The 14,958-nt window shown below is 44.3% G+C and overlaps 1 protein-coding gene across 1 annotated transcript in view; it reads left to right on the forward strand.

Annotated features, from left to right (window-relative positions):
• The window catches only part of ABLIM3 (actin binding LIM protein family member 3), a 142,317-nt gene that overhangs the window by 119,347 nt on the left and 8,012 nt on the right, over positions 1–14,958 (forward strand). Inside the window, exons 18-20 of the mRNA XM_007447491.1 lie at positions 11,893–12,040; positions 13,293–13,322; positions 13,880–13,938. Of these exons, the coding sequence (XP_007447553.1) occupies positions 11,893–12,040; positions 13,293–13,322; positions 13,880–13,938 (237 nt within the window). The remainder of the gene's footprint in view (positions 1–11,892; positions 12,041–13,292; positions 13,323–13,879; positions 13,939–14,958) is intronic.

Below are 14,958 nucleotides of genomic sequence, written 5' to 3' on the forward strand. Positions count from 1 at the left end.
ATTGAGAGTCTGCCTGCCGATGCAGGGGACATGGGTTCGTGCCCCGGTCCGGGAAGATCCCACATGCTGCAGAGTGGCTAGGCCCGTGAGCCATAGCCGCTGAGCCTGCGCGTCCAGAGCCTGTGCTCCGCTACGGCAGAGGCCACGACAGTGAAAGGCCCACGTACCAAAAAAAAAAAAAAAATTCCGGGAAGATCCCACATGCTGCAGAGTGGCTAGGCCCGTGAGCCATAGCCGCTGAGCCTGCGCGTCCAGAGCCTGTGCTCCGCAACGGCAGAGGCCACGACAGTGAAAGGCCCACGTACCAAAAAAAAAAAAAAAATTTTCAAAAACAAATAAAGATGACTTACAGAAAAAGAATCTCACATAATCTGTTTTCAAAAGCAGTATTTCAAGATAACTTTGTTCTCTTAACAGAGGAACCAAATCCAGTCTTGCACCAGCCTACTTTTAATAGTAATATCCACTTACCTAATTAAATTTAATCCAATCCCAGCCTGCCCATGTACAAAACTCCTTTTCAGGGCTCCCTTTTTACGAACCTTCCACAACTTTCTCTGTTCCTGTTAGTCTGTCCCTTATTTTCCCATCCAGAAACGACCAGTTCTACGACAAGATCATTCTTTCCACTTAACAAAATTCACTTCCATTCTTCATACCTTCTTTTGCTGAAAAAAACACACCCTACTTTCCTTGCATACTGAAATGTTTCCCTTATTATCTTTAGTAGCTTTAATTACATATTATAATTTTAACCCTTAAAAACGTTAATCTCTAGTGAAAACTGACAAGTAGCAAGTAACTGTGAACTGTTTGTCATACCAGCATTCCTGACTGGCATATCACTTAACCTCTAGAAACATACATCTTCTCATAGCATAATTTCTTTCCTCAATGTGGTACAAGAGTTGTGTCTAGTAAACCCAAACATCTTTAGTTTCCTTCTTGTAAGGAGACAGAAGTAGGTAAATTTAGACCTGTTTAGCAAATAATGTTTGAGTATTTTATCTTATTTGAAGTGACCTGGATAGTCAGTGGATTCCCATTACCTAAATTAATTTAGCAAGGGCTGAGGAATCAGGATGGCAGAGGAACAGGACATGGAGCTCACCTCTTCCCACAGATACATCAAAAATACATCTACAGGGCTTCCCTGGTGGCGCAGTGGTTGAGAGTCCGCCTGCCAATGCAGGGGACACGGGTTCGTGCCCCGGTCCGGGAAGATCCCCCCCACGTGCCGCGGAGCGGCTGGGCCCGTGAGCCGTGGCCGCTGAGCCTGTGCGTCCGGAGCCTGTGCTCCACAACGGGAGAGGCCACAGCAGTGAGAGGCCCGCGTACCGCCAAAAAAAAAAAAAAAAAAAAAAAAAAAAACATCTACAAGTGGAACAATTTGCACAGAAAATCTAAACACTGGCCTCAGACTTCTGAAAGGGCAAGAAAGCCTCCACATAACCAGATAAGACAAAAGAAAAAGAAAGACAGAAAGGGATCAGGACAGGACCTGCGCCCCAGGGAGGGAGCTGTGAAGGAGGAAAGGTTCCCACACCCTGGGAGGTTCCCTCACCCGTGGGGAGATCAGCCTGGACAGAGGGGGAGCCTCAGAGCCTCGGAGGAGAGTGCAGCAACCAGTCTGTGGAAGGCAAAACGGACAGTGACCTGCACAGGTGGTCAGTACTGCCGCCCTGTGCTCCCCAGCCTGAGACCCTCGTCCGCCCGCATGGGCAGGGGCTGGGTGCTGAAGCCTGGGCTTCGGAGGTCAGACCCAGGGAGAGGACCAGGGTTGGCTATGCAGAGACAGCCTGAAGAGGGTGGAGTGTGGCAACTTAGGGTGCATTCAGAAGAAGCCTGGGACCGCTATGGAGGCAAGATACTATTGTTGGGGGCCATGCAAGGAGAGGGGTGGGACCACCATAGGGGCTTCTTTCCCTGTGCGCACGTTCTCAGGCAACAGGACACCACCTACGTGAGCTCCAGGGGCGGGCACGAGCCACCACTGCCATCATGGCTCCAGAGGCAGGCATGGGCAGCCACCATCAATAAGAGAACCGTGAGCAGGCGCCAAGTGCTGTCCCCACTGTCGCAGGGGTGCGCAGGCCACCACCGCAAATACGAGACCCGCGAGCAGCCACCAAGCACTGTCCCTGCTATCTCGGGAGTGTGTGGGCCACTGCCACCATTAAGAGACCCACGAGCAGGTACCAATCACTGCACCCAATGTCCGGGGAGCACGCACAGGCCAGGAGCAAGCTCCAGTCACTGTCCCTGCTGTCCTGGGAGGGTGCGGGCCACCGCTGCTACTAAGAGATCCGGGAGCAGGCGCCAGTCCCACCCCCACCATCCAGAGAGTACACACAGGCAGCGAGCAGGCACCAATCATGGTCCCTGCTGTCCCGGGAGTGCGTGGGCCATCACTGCTGCTAAGAGACACAGGAGCAGACAACAATCTCTGCCCCTACTGGCCTGGGGGCACATGGGCCACTGCCGCTGCTGGGAGACCCACGAGTAGGCGCCAATTGCTGCTCCTGCCATACCAGGAGTGTGCACAGGCTGCCACGCACCCACACACCATTTGAAAGGAATAATGGCCAGCACACACTAAGAAAAGAGTCAGAAAGCATCCAAACTAAAAGCTTCTCAATTCCGGACAAGATGGTGGAGAAGGACTTGAGCTCACCTCCTCTCACAAAAACACCAAAATCACAACTAACTGCTGAACAACCATTGACAAAAAAGACTGGAACCTACCTAAAAAGGTATTTTACCCCCAAAGAGAAAGAAGAGGCCACGATGAGATGGTAGGAGGGGTGCTTTTGCAATATAATCAAATCCCATGCCTGCTGGGTGGGTGACCTACAGACTGGAAAATAACTGCATTGCAGAGGTTCTCCCACAGGAGAGAGAGTTCTGAGCCCAACGTCAGGGTCCCCACCCTGAGGGTCTGGCATTGGGAGGAGGAGCTCCCAGAGCATTTGGCTTTGAAGGCCAGCAGTTCTCGAGTGCAGGAGCTCCTCGGACAAGGGGAAACAGATTCCACTCTTGGAGGGACCCAGCACAAAGCAGTGACTCCACAGGAGCCTGGACTAGACCTACTTGCGGATCTTGGAGGGTCTCCAGGGAAGGTGGAGGTCAGCTGTGGCTCACTGTGGGGGCAGGGACACTGGCGGCAAAGGCCCCAGGGAATACTGATTGGCATGAGTTCTCAGGGAGGGCGCAATTTTGGCACAGAGACCTGGTCCCACCCAACAGCCTGTAGGCTCCAGTGCTGGAACACCTCAGGCTAAATGACAACAAGCAGGGCGGGGGACACAGCCCCACCAATCAACAGACAGGCTGCCTAAAGCTGTACTGAGCTCACAGCCACCTCTAAACATACACCTTGACATGGCCCTGCCCACCAGAGAGACAAGACCCAGATCCACCCACCAGTGGGCAGGCACCAGTTCCTCCCACCAGGAAGCCTGCACAAGCCCCTGGACCAACCTCACCCGCCAGGGGGCAGACACCAGAAGCAAGAGGAAATACAATCCTGCAGCGTGTGGAAAGGAAACCACAAACACAGAAATTTAGAAAAAATGAGATGGCAGAGAAATATGTTCCAGACATATTTTATGTTGTTCCAGGAACAAGATAAAAACCCAGAAGAACAACAGAGTGAAGTGGAGATAGGCAGTCTACCTGAAAAAGAATTCAGAGTAAGGATAGTAAAGATGATCCAATATCTCGGAAAAAGAATGGAGGCACAGACTGAGAATTAAAAAAGAGCTAGAGGATCTAAAGAACAAAGAAACAGAGATGACCAATACAATAACTGAAATGAAAAACACACAAGAAGGAATCAGTAGCAGAATAAACGAGGCAGAAGAATGAATAAGTGGAAGAGAGAGTGGTGGAAATCATTGCTGTGGAACAGAATAAAGAAAAAAGAATGAAAAGAAATGAGGATAGTCTCAGACACCTGTGGGACAACATTAAATGCACAAATATTTGCATTATAGGGGTCCCAGAGGGGAAGAGAGAGAGAAAGTGCCTGAGAAAATATTGGAAGAGATTATCACTGAAAACTTCCCTAACATGGGGAAGGAAACACTCAGTGAAGTCCAGGAAATGCAGAGTCCCATACAGAATAAACTCAAGGAGGAACACGCCGAGACACATATTAATCAAACTGACAAAAGTTAAAGAGAAAATAGAAAAAACAACAAGGGAAAAGCAACAAATAACATACAAGGGAATCCCCATAAGGTTAACAGCTGATTTTTCAGCAGAAACTCTGCAGGCCAGAAGGGAGTGGCATGATATATTTAAAGTGATGAAAGGGGAAAACCTATAACCAAGATTACTCTACCCAGCAAGGCTCCCATTCAGATTCGATGGAGAAATCAAAAGCTTTACAGAGAAGCAAAAGCTAAGAGAATTCAGCACCATGAAACCAGCTTTACAACAAATGCTAAAGGAACTTCTCTAGGCAGAAAAGAAGAGGCCACAACTAGAAACAAGCAACTTATGAATGGGAAAACTCACCAATAAAGGCAAACATACACTTAAAGGTAGGAAATAAGCCACACACAAATATGATATCAAAACCAGCAATCTTGAGGAGAGTACAATTGCAGGATATTGGAAATTCATTTCAAATTAAGAGACCAGCCACTTAAAAAATCTTGTATATGTATATAGACTGCTATATCAAAACCTCATGGGAACTGCAAACCAAAAATCTACAATAGATATACGAATAAAAATTGAAAAGGAATCCAAACACAACACTAAAGAGAGTCATCAAATCACAAAAGAGAACAAAAGAGGAAGGGAAGAAAAAAGACCTACAAAAACAAACCCAAAAGCAGCTACATAGCACAGATCAGCTCAGTGCTTTGTGACCACCTAGAGGGGTGGGATAGGGAAGGTGGGAGGGAAACACAAGAGGGAGGAGATATGGGGATATATGTATATGTATAACCGATTCACTTTGGTATAAAACAGAAACTAACACACCATTGTAAAGAAATTATACTCCAATAAAAAAAATACCCAAAACAATTAACAAAATGGCAGTAAGAGCACACATATCGATAGTTACCTTAAATGTAAATGGATTAAATGCTCCAGCCAAAAGACATAGGCTGGCTGAACTGATACAAAGACAAGACCCATATATATATACGTCTACAAGAGACCCACTTCAGACCTCAGGACACATATAGACTGAAAGTGAGGGGATGGAAAAAGGTATTCCATGCAAATAGAAATCAAAAGAGAACTGAAGTCGTGATACTCAGACAAAATAGACTTTAAAATAAAGACTGCTCCAAGAGACAAAGAAGTATGCTACATAATGATCAATGAATCAATCCAAGAGGAAGATATAATAACTGAAAATATATATGCACCCAACATAGGAGCACTTCAATATATAAGGCAAATGCTAACAGGCATAAAAGGAGAAACTGACAGCAACAAAATAATAGTGAGGGATTTTAACACTTCACTTACATCAATGGACAGCTCATCCAGACAGAAAATCAGTAAGGAAACACAGCCTTAAATGACACACTAGACCAGATGGACTTAACTGATATTTATAGAACATTCCATCCAAAAGCAGCAGAGTATACATTCTTCTCAAGTGCACATGGAACATTTTCCAGGATAGATCATATCCTGGGCCAGAAATCAAGCCTCAGTAAATTTAAGAAAATTGAAATCATATCAAGCATCTTTTCTGACTACAACACAATGAGACTAGAAATCAATTACAGGAAAAAAATCCTGTAAAAAACACAAACACGTGGAGTAATGAACATGAAAACAAAAATAAACAAGTGGAACCTAATTAAACTTAAAAGCTTTTGCACAGCAAAGGAAACCATAAACAAAATGAAAAGACAACCCACACAATGGAAGAAAATATTTGCAAATCGAGTGGCTGACAAGGGATTAATCTCCAAAATATACAAACAGCTCATGCAGTTCTATATCAAAAGAACAATGCAGTCAGAATATGGGCAGAAGATCTAAATATACATTTCTCCAAAGAAGACATACAGATGGCCAAAAAGCACATGAAAAGATGCTCAACATCACTAATTATCAGAGAAATGCAAATCAAAACCACCATGAGGTATCACCTCACACCAGTCAGAATGGCCATCATCAAAAAGTCTACAAACAGGGCTTCGCTGGTGGCACAGTGGTTGAGAGTCCACCTGCCGATGCAGGGGATACGGGTTCGTGCCCCGGTCCGGGAAGATCCCACATGCCGCAGAGCGGCTGGGCCCGTGAGCCATGGCCGCTGAGCCTGCGCGTCCGGAGCCTGTGCTCCGCAACGGGAGAGGCCACAGCAGTGAGATGCCTGCGTACCGCAAAAAAAAGTCTACAAACAATAAATGCTGGAGAGGGTGTGGAGAAAAGGGAACCCTCATACACTGTTGGTGGGAATGTAAATTGGTACAGCCACTATGGAGAACAGTACAGAGGTTCCTTAAAAAACTAAAAACAGAACTACCATATGATCCAACAGTCCCACTCCTGGGTATATATACAGAGAAAACCATAATTCGAAAAGATACATGCACCCCAATCTTCATTGCAGCACTATTTACAATACCCAAGACATGAAAGCAACCTAAATGTCCACCTACAGAGGAATGGATCAAGAAGATGTGGTACATATCTACAATGGAATATTAGCCATAAAAAAATGTAATAATGCCATTTGCAGCAACATGGATGGACCTAGAGATTATCATACTAAGTGAAGTAAGTCAGACAGAGAGAAATACAAATATCATATGATATCACTTATATGTGGAACCCAAAAAAAATGATACAAATGAACTTATTTACCAAAGAGAAACAGACTCACAGCCTTTGAAAATAAACTTAGGTTACCAAAGGGGAAACGTGGTGGCAGCGGTGGTGGCAGCGGGGGGAGGGATGAATGAGGAGTTTGGGATTAACATATACACAGTATTATATATAAAACAGATAATCGACAACGACCTATTGTATAGCACAGGGAATCTACTCAATATTCTTTAATAACCTCTCGGGAAAAGAATCTGAAAAAGAACAGATATATGCATAGGTATAACTGAATCATTTGGCTGTATACTTGAAACTAACACAACATTGTAAATCACCTATACTCCAATATAAAATAAAAATTAAAAATAAATAGGAAAAACTCTAAAGCTTTAAGTTACCAAAAATCTGGAGAAACTGTTTTAAATCCATATACCCAAAGCATAATTATTCCTAAAGGGTTCACCTGAAAACTCTTATTTTCCTTTATAATTTATGAAAATATCATCATACCAAGTTAATTTTTTTGCTGACAAACTCTGCAACAGAAATAACATGAACTTATTAACCTTCAGTGAACCTTGGTACACTGAAGGTGTACCAAGTAAAATATGTCTGTATTGACTGATTAAACCAGCAAGCTGAAGCTAGCTTTAATACCAGATATTAATTTAATATTGAATATTTCCTAGATACATGAACCTGAAATTCATTCTGGCCAGTTTCTTTTATGTTTAGAAGTATTTAATTTGTAAGCACTTACTTTTAAGTCAATTAAATGGAACTCTTTTATAAATTTAATTTTAACAGTATTTTCCGGAGGTAGAGACATCTCATATGTATAATATGTACACAGACATATAAACAGACCTAACTAGAGATCTCATAGCTTCACCTTAAAAACTTAGTTATGAACCAGGTATTACAGTTTAAACTTACTAGTTTATAAATAACAGTTGGAATAAGTTAAATTTGCTTGCTCAGATGACTAAGGCTTTGCTATTTGTGGAAAAGACTTTTAAGATTTGTATTTATCCTTGATAAACCCTTAAGGAGGCTATGAATCAGATTTGGGGTGAGGGAGCCTTTCCAGCAGTTTGAGTTTAAAAGGACTTTTTTGCTTTTTTTTTTTCCTCCTTGGTTTCAGGTTTTACCTGATTGAGCTAATCAGGCTCAGTCTCAGATCAATGTGGGCTGTATTTACATTTCTTATTTGCATAGATTTGCAAAACAAAGACAGTTGCTTTTAATTCTCAAAAAAACTGGTCTGCTGCCTAAATGATATTAAAAGATTGATTTGCCCAACTGTACTTTGTTTAATTTGCTTTTTTATATCAGTGAGAAGATTTCTGACTAAGCCAAAATTCAAGAGTTCTATGTTCTAGAATTTTAGGATTTAATTTATCATGCTTTCAAAAGCTTGCATAAGGCATTCAACAAAGGTCCTTTTTCTGAGTGCACAGGTGAGACCCAGAGCAAAATCTCTATTATTATTTTTATTAGCCCCTGAATATTGCTCCCAGTTTTTACATTATATTATACAGGCTCAGGTGACCCTACTGGTTTCCTCTTGTATGTTTAATAATATTTCCTGAGGGGCAGATTCATACGCTCTGTCTTATGAAGCATTCCCCAGTGAAACATGTATATCACACAACATAATTAAACAAAAGAGAAATAACCATCTTATATAAAGCCCGTTTAGGTATACCAATTTTTATAAACTTTCATCTCGATTCTATCAACTTTTATACCTTTACCTTTATATTCCATTAGGACCCAATCATCAAGCCTTGGCCTTTCAAGGAGTCCTAGAAGCTTTCCTTTCTTTTTATCCTCTGACTCTTTTATCTATTTTTAATAAAAGGCTCTGGGGTCCCCAGTGAGGGGTTGAGCCAAGGGACTCAGGCCCTTTTGTCAATCTTTTACTTGATTAATCGGCCTAACTGTTGCCCCAAGTAATTGTTGGCCAGGTATCTCAGTGTAATTTACTTCCAGCCATTTAAATATATATGTATACTTTAAAATATTTATTTATTTATTTTGCCTGCACTGGGTTTTAGTTGTGGCATGTGGGCTTCTTAGTTGCAGCACATGGACTCTTAGTTGTGGCATGCATGTGGGATCTAGTTCCCCAACCAGGGGTCGAACCTGGGCCCCCTGCATTGGGAACACGGAGTCTTACCCACTGGACCACCAGGGAAGTCCCTAAATATATATATTTTTTTAAGTGGGGTAAATAGAGTGGACTTGTTTGGGGCCCTTTAATGTTGGGGACCTATAGGGGGCCCCTTTGTTCCATCCAGCCTTATGTGATGTTGTATCAAACCTTTGTTTTAATTCCATTAACATCCATTTTATTTATCCCATTTTTAAATAATCATCTAAAGATTTCTTTATCCTTTTGGGATAAGTCCCTTTAAAATTTCCACCTTTTGGGGAAGAAGTCTCTAAACTTTCTCTTCAGTTTACTTCCCTGTTAATCAACCTAATTAACATGAATTATCCTAATGTTTTTATTAACATCTGTAAGACTGAGGGGAAGCAGAGACCACAAATAAGTCTTCCCAAACCAGTTTTTTGTTGTTGTTGTTTTCAATTAAGGGAGTTCTTAGGTTAACCGTATATATGTTTTCCACCTTCTAAGTTTTTTTCTTATAAGTACCAGTAACACAGCTCTTTTAAAATTTACCAATTTAGAAGTTTCTCCAATATAAAGGATCCATCATGTGGCCATTAGTAAGATGTATCTTATTGATGCAAACCAATAAGACACCAGAGAAGTCCCCACAACAGAGTGTGAAGATGTAGCCTTCACAAAATCTAGAAAGTTTACTCCCCAAAATAGCCTAAGAAAGTAAAGGCCTTCATTGCACAGGCCGATGCAAGGAAGGTTAAGAGGGCTAAAGCCCCTGAGAGTTGGCACAGTCAGAAAAAAGACTGCTCAGAATCCCAGTCTATTCGGTTGGCTGCCGAATTGTATACCATATGTGTACCTTCCAGATGGCAAAGACCAAGTACTCAAAACACAGAAACAGACATATACACATACATACACACAAAATGCCTAAGAAAATCAGGTAGAATATTTACATCTCAAAGACACAGGGAGAGAAATGCAAGTTCCCCCTAGAAGGGCTTTTGTTTCTTTAAGGTCAGAATTCTGAAAAGATGTTTTATCAAGCAGGCTTTCTCTAACTTAACTGTGTATGCAATAGAAGAGCCCCATCTTAGTCATTTTCAGGGCAAGATTTCCTTTAATTCCCAATTAAGTAAGTACTTGTAAGTATACGTGTTGTACATCTATCTGGCTGGGGTATTAGTTAGAAGCTGGCAATCTGTCGTTCCTTTTTCTTTTTGTTTTGAAAGCTTTGTTCCCCATTCCAGAGTCAGTTTGTGGAGATAAAATCGCTAGTGATGATCCTGTAGTGAGCCGATGTACTGTTGTGAGCTTAACTCCTCTAGATTTTACCCTAGATTCATTTTAGCCCTTTTATGAGTCTTGGTTTCTCCCTTCAGTAGCCTACAACCACCCTGGGTACTCGGATTACGGAGTGGCCAGCTCTTACGCATGTCCCTGGCAGGCAAGTGTTTAATTAAAAAAGTGGGTTTCCCTTTAGGGACAGCTGCACAGTATGAGGACTTGCCTCTACCACTCCCACAAGTTTGTGTTCAGGGACACTGCACAGCCTGAGGAAGCTGTTGCCAGACAGGAGGTGATGTTCCTTCTGAGCTGAAAGCTCTCATGAAATATCTTCACTTTTATTTTGACAAACTCTATTATAAAGCAGCCAATTCAAGGAAAAACGACAGGGCAGTCTTCCACCTAATTACCCAGTCCAACCTTACTCAGTGTCTTTCAACTGAGCATAACCCAGGCACCTCTTCTTGAAACTAAGTTTCAAGGATAACCTACTACTCTTCCAGTGAGGAGTTTAACATCACTGAATAAAACTTAGGATCATCAGCCAATAACAGGAGATCTGAGAATCAGGAGAGACTCACCCAAATTCATCTGGACTCTCTGAGGTGGCAGATGGGCCCAAGAATCCTCTGCTGGTACCTAGGCTCTGGATCCTTGGAGAGTTCAGGCAAAGGAGAAAAGTCTGCTCTGGGTCCCTTTGTAGCTGTCAAAACTGTTGACTGCATAACCTAAAAGTTGAGAATTATGTTTTATTCAGCAGACATACTAAGGACCTAAGCCCGGGAGATAGCCTCTCAGATAGCTCTGAGGGACAGTTCTGAAGAGGTAAGGGAAGAACCAGGATATAAAGGAATTTTTGTAAAAACAAAACAAAACAAAGCAGATAGTCAAACGTCCGTCAAAAGATCCTAATTAAAGAAAAAAACAGACATCTCACGTTAATGAATTTAGCCCTTTTCTGTGTATGGGAAGATGCACTGAAATCATTCCTTTTGATATGCACCTTAACTGTCTAGGCCCAGTATCCTATTTTACTCCATTCTGAATCCTCTCAGGGTATACTGTTGGTGGTGGCTGCAGAGGTTGTTGGCTGGATGGCTGCAACATCCTTTGTTTACTGACCCATGTTAGGTGACCCATCAGTTCCACTCCTAGGTACATACCCAGAAGAACTGAAAACTGGTCCTCAAATGAATACATGTACACACAGGTTCCTAGCAGTACTACTCACAAGAGCCGAAAGACGGAAGCAGCCCAAATGTCCATCAACTCACAAACGAATAAACAAAATGTGGCATATCCATATGACAGACTATTATTCAGCTATAAATAGGAATGAAGCGCTAATACATGCTACAATGTGTATGAACCTTGACAACATTATGCTTAGTGAAAGAAGCCACACACACAAAAGCCCACTTATTGTATATGGGCTCTGGTACGTACCACCAGAGCCCCACCCTGACCACAGGACTACTTGTGGAAGAGAAATGAAGTCCCACAAAGGAAAATATGGGTGCTGCAAGGAAAGAGGGACACTGAAAAGGCAAAAAGTGCCAGACGTTCACTATAGAGAATATGGTCCCTCAGCCTTTCCTAAGCCTGTTCCGTCTCAGTGTTCTTTGCTTCCTTCTAACTTCATCTTGTTCCTCCCCCACCCCCAGCTCCAGAGTGGAATTGGCCGACTAATTCTGAAGGAAGAGATGAAGGCCCGGTCCAGTTCCTACGCTGATCCCTGGACCCCACCCCGGAGCTCCACCAGCAGCCGAGAGGCCCTGCACACAGCTGGCTATGATATGTCCCTAAATGGCTGTAAGCACTGCCCTGTAACCTGCCGGGGTGGGGGCACTCTCTTCCCCATCAGTTCTTCCATTAGTGAATCTAACCTTCTATGGCCTCACCAGGGTCTAGAATACAGACTAAATAACACCATGCTCCGTCCTGAGCAGTCACTTCTGCTTCTTTGGGTCATCTGAAGCCATGACTTCCAATCAGTTTCCATGTAAAGAAAAAACTCTTCTAATAGTCTGAAGATAAAACGGGATGCCTCTTGAGGTAGCAAGCCTCCCATCACTGGAGGTATACAAGCAGAGGCTTGGTTCAAGTACTTTGCCCTGAGAGTCTTTCACTGTAAGCTCCTCCCTGTTCCTGGACTCACACATCCTCTTCCTGCCTCCTGTCTTACTTACCCCTGTGGGATTCAGTCCTGCCAGGAAATCCTATCTCAGGTCAATACTTGATGGATAATAAAAGGTACCATTTATTACAATCCTGTGTGCTGTGCTGGGCATTTATAGATACATTATCACCCTTGGTCCTCACAAAGACCCACAATGTAGAGGGATTATTATCACCCACTTTATAGATGAGAGACCTGAGGTTAATCCTCTTGCCCAAGGTCAGAAAGCCAGTAAGTGACTGAGCCAGGATCAGGCCCAGCATAGAGTGACTTCAAGGCCATAAGCTTTTCCCTCTTTGCTGTACTGCACCTTGATTCTAGGTGAGCTAAAAGATGACAGTGGCGGTGGTGGTGGTGATGATGATAAAGCCAGTTTTATTGAGAGTTTGTATCTGTCGGGCACTGTGCTAAGCACCTTACTATATTGTGTCCTATATTCTTCACAATAACCCTATAAAGGAGACACTGTCCCTCCCATTTTACAGATAAGAAAACGAAGCATGGTTTACTTATCTGAAATTAGGTATCTATTAATGGCCAAGCCAGGCTGAACTGATGGGCTGTTGCCCTGTTTTCACCACTGAGAGGCACTGTTTTCAATCCCTGGCTCTGTACACTGCACCAGTGCTGCTCAAAATTCAGCTCCATTCAATGGCATTTGTGCAACAAATATCACAGAGCACCTGCACTGTGCCAGGTGCTGGGCTACAAGCCGGGTGGGGGAGGGAGGATCGGGTGCAGGTGCAACAGTTAGAAACTGACCAGTGCGAAAGGAGGTACTGAAGGAGGGCCCTCCTCCCCGCCGGCCAGGGTGGCCCAGGTGTGGGAGCCATTTCTGTCTGTCTGTCTCCATGAACGCTGATCTCTGGCTTCCCTCTCTTGCAGCCCCTCGGTCCCACTACCTGGCTGACAGCGGTATGTTCTGCCTGCCCTTCCTTCAGCCCATCATGTTCTGTGAGGGCCAGAGCTGAGTCAGCAGCAGGTCCCCCTTAGTTGTGATGACCATACAACGTGGATGTCCCAGCACAGTCCCCATCTGAAATAGTCCACCCCATGTGTTTGTCAGATAGTGGGTCTTAATCTTTGGTCCTGGAACCAGTGTTGCCATGCCCAACAGCTCCCAGAGAGAAAGAAAGAGCACACACCTCTTCCACCCACGTGGGAGCCTGTCTGTCTGAGTTCCAGCTTGACTCCAATTCCAGGACACATGGGTCCATCATAGGAGGATAGATGTGTGCAGGTTAACACCAGAAGACTCTGTGAGTGGGTACTTGGGGTGGGCCTAGAATTCTGCCAGGGTGAGGCACCCCTAAGACTGTTAGTTGTAAGCCTGGAGAGCAGTGGAAGGAGCTGGTGGTCCCTGTCTGTCCCCATTCCCACAAGTAACATTGGCCATTTGTAACCAGATGACCTCAGGGAGAGGAAACCCTGGCTTGGGGCCCCTGGTAATTGTCTTGGCTCCTTCTTTTCAGACCCCCTCATCTCCAAATCTGCCTCCCTGCCTGCCTACAGAAGAAACGGGCTGCACAGGGTAAGAGAGGTTGTTCCAGGGACATTATCCCCAAGAGGTTCACAATTCCTTTATTAGCTCAGGAGTGATGACTTAACGGGTGAAACCTGGACAGAGGCCTTGGGGCTAGAGGTGCATTAACAAAAGAGCCCCCTGTGAGAGGGGCTGGGAGCACCTAGTATCTATGGCACAATTACTCCATGCTGAGCACTTTACAAAGCACTCACTCATTATAACCCTGCAAGGTAGTTACTATCTTTAATAACTCTATTTTGTGGATGAAGATGGAGGCACAGAGGGGCTAAGTGACCTGCTTGAGCTCTCATTCCTAGTAAGTGCTGAGCCAGGATTCGAGCCTGGGCCAGCTGCCCCCGACAGCCCACACCTGACTGCTGGGTCCCACTCACCCGTTGTGGCTTGGAGCCTTCCGAGCTCTTAGATGTCCTGTGGCGTAAAACCTTCATGGAAGCTGTGAGGTGGTTTAAGGACTAAAAAGGGGATGAAAAATATGTCTTGTTGGCAAAAGGAGAGGCTCTGTGACTAGACAAGTGATGGGGGAAAGGGGAAGGACACTGAGATAGACATTTATTTACTGAGCACCTACTAAGTGTCAGGCACTGTTCCGGGTGCTGGAGGTCCTGCAGTGAATAAATTCGCTGCTCCTGTGGAGCTCACATTCTAGCTGGGGAGACACAACCAATAAGTGCATGTGTGACTTGAAGTCAGCAGTCATAAGTGCTCAGATGGAAGACAAAGCAAGGAGGCAAAGAGAGAGAAGGTCAGAGAGTGAATTTTAACAAAGGCCTGAGTGCAGGGAGGGACCTCACCTCTCCAAGACCAGCAAGAGCCACCCTAATAGAGGGAAGCACAGTGTCAGAGTCCCTGGGTGGGGAGGATGTGTGGCTGGGATGGAGTGAGCAGGGAGATGAAGCCAGACGGAGATGTCATTAGGGCCCTGTGTGCTGGTAAGGACTCAGAAGGGTTCCGGTAGGTGTGCTGCACCATCCAACTCAGATTTTTTTTTTTTTTTTTTTTGGGGGG

Source organism: Lipotes vexillifer, unplaced genomic scaffold (assembly GCF_000442215.2).
Source record: "Lipotes vexillifer unplaced genomic scaffold, Lipotes_vexillifer_v1.1 scaffold1009, whole genome shotgun sequence".
In the NCBI taxonomy this organism is placed as follows: Eukaryota; Metazoa; Chordata; class Mammalia; order Artiodactyla; family Lipotidae; genus Lipotes; species Lipotes vexillifer.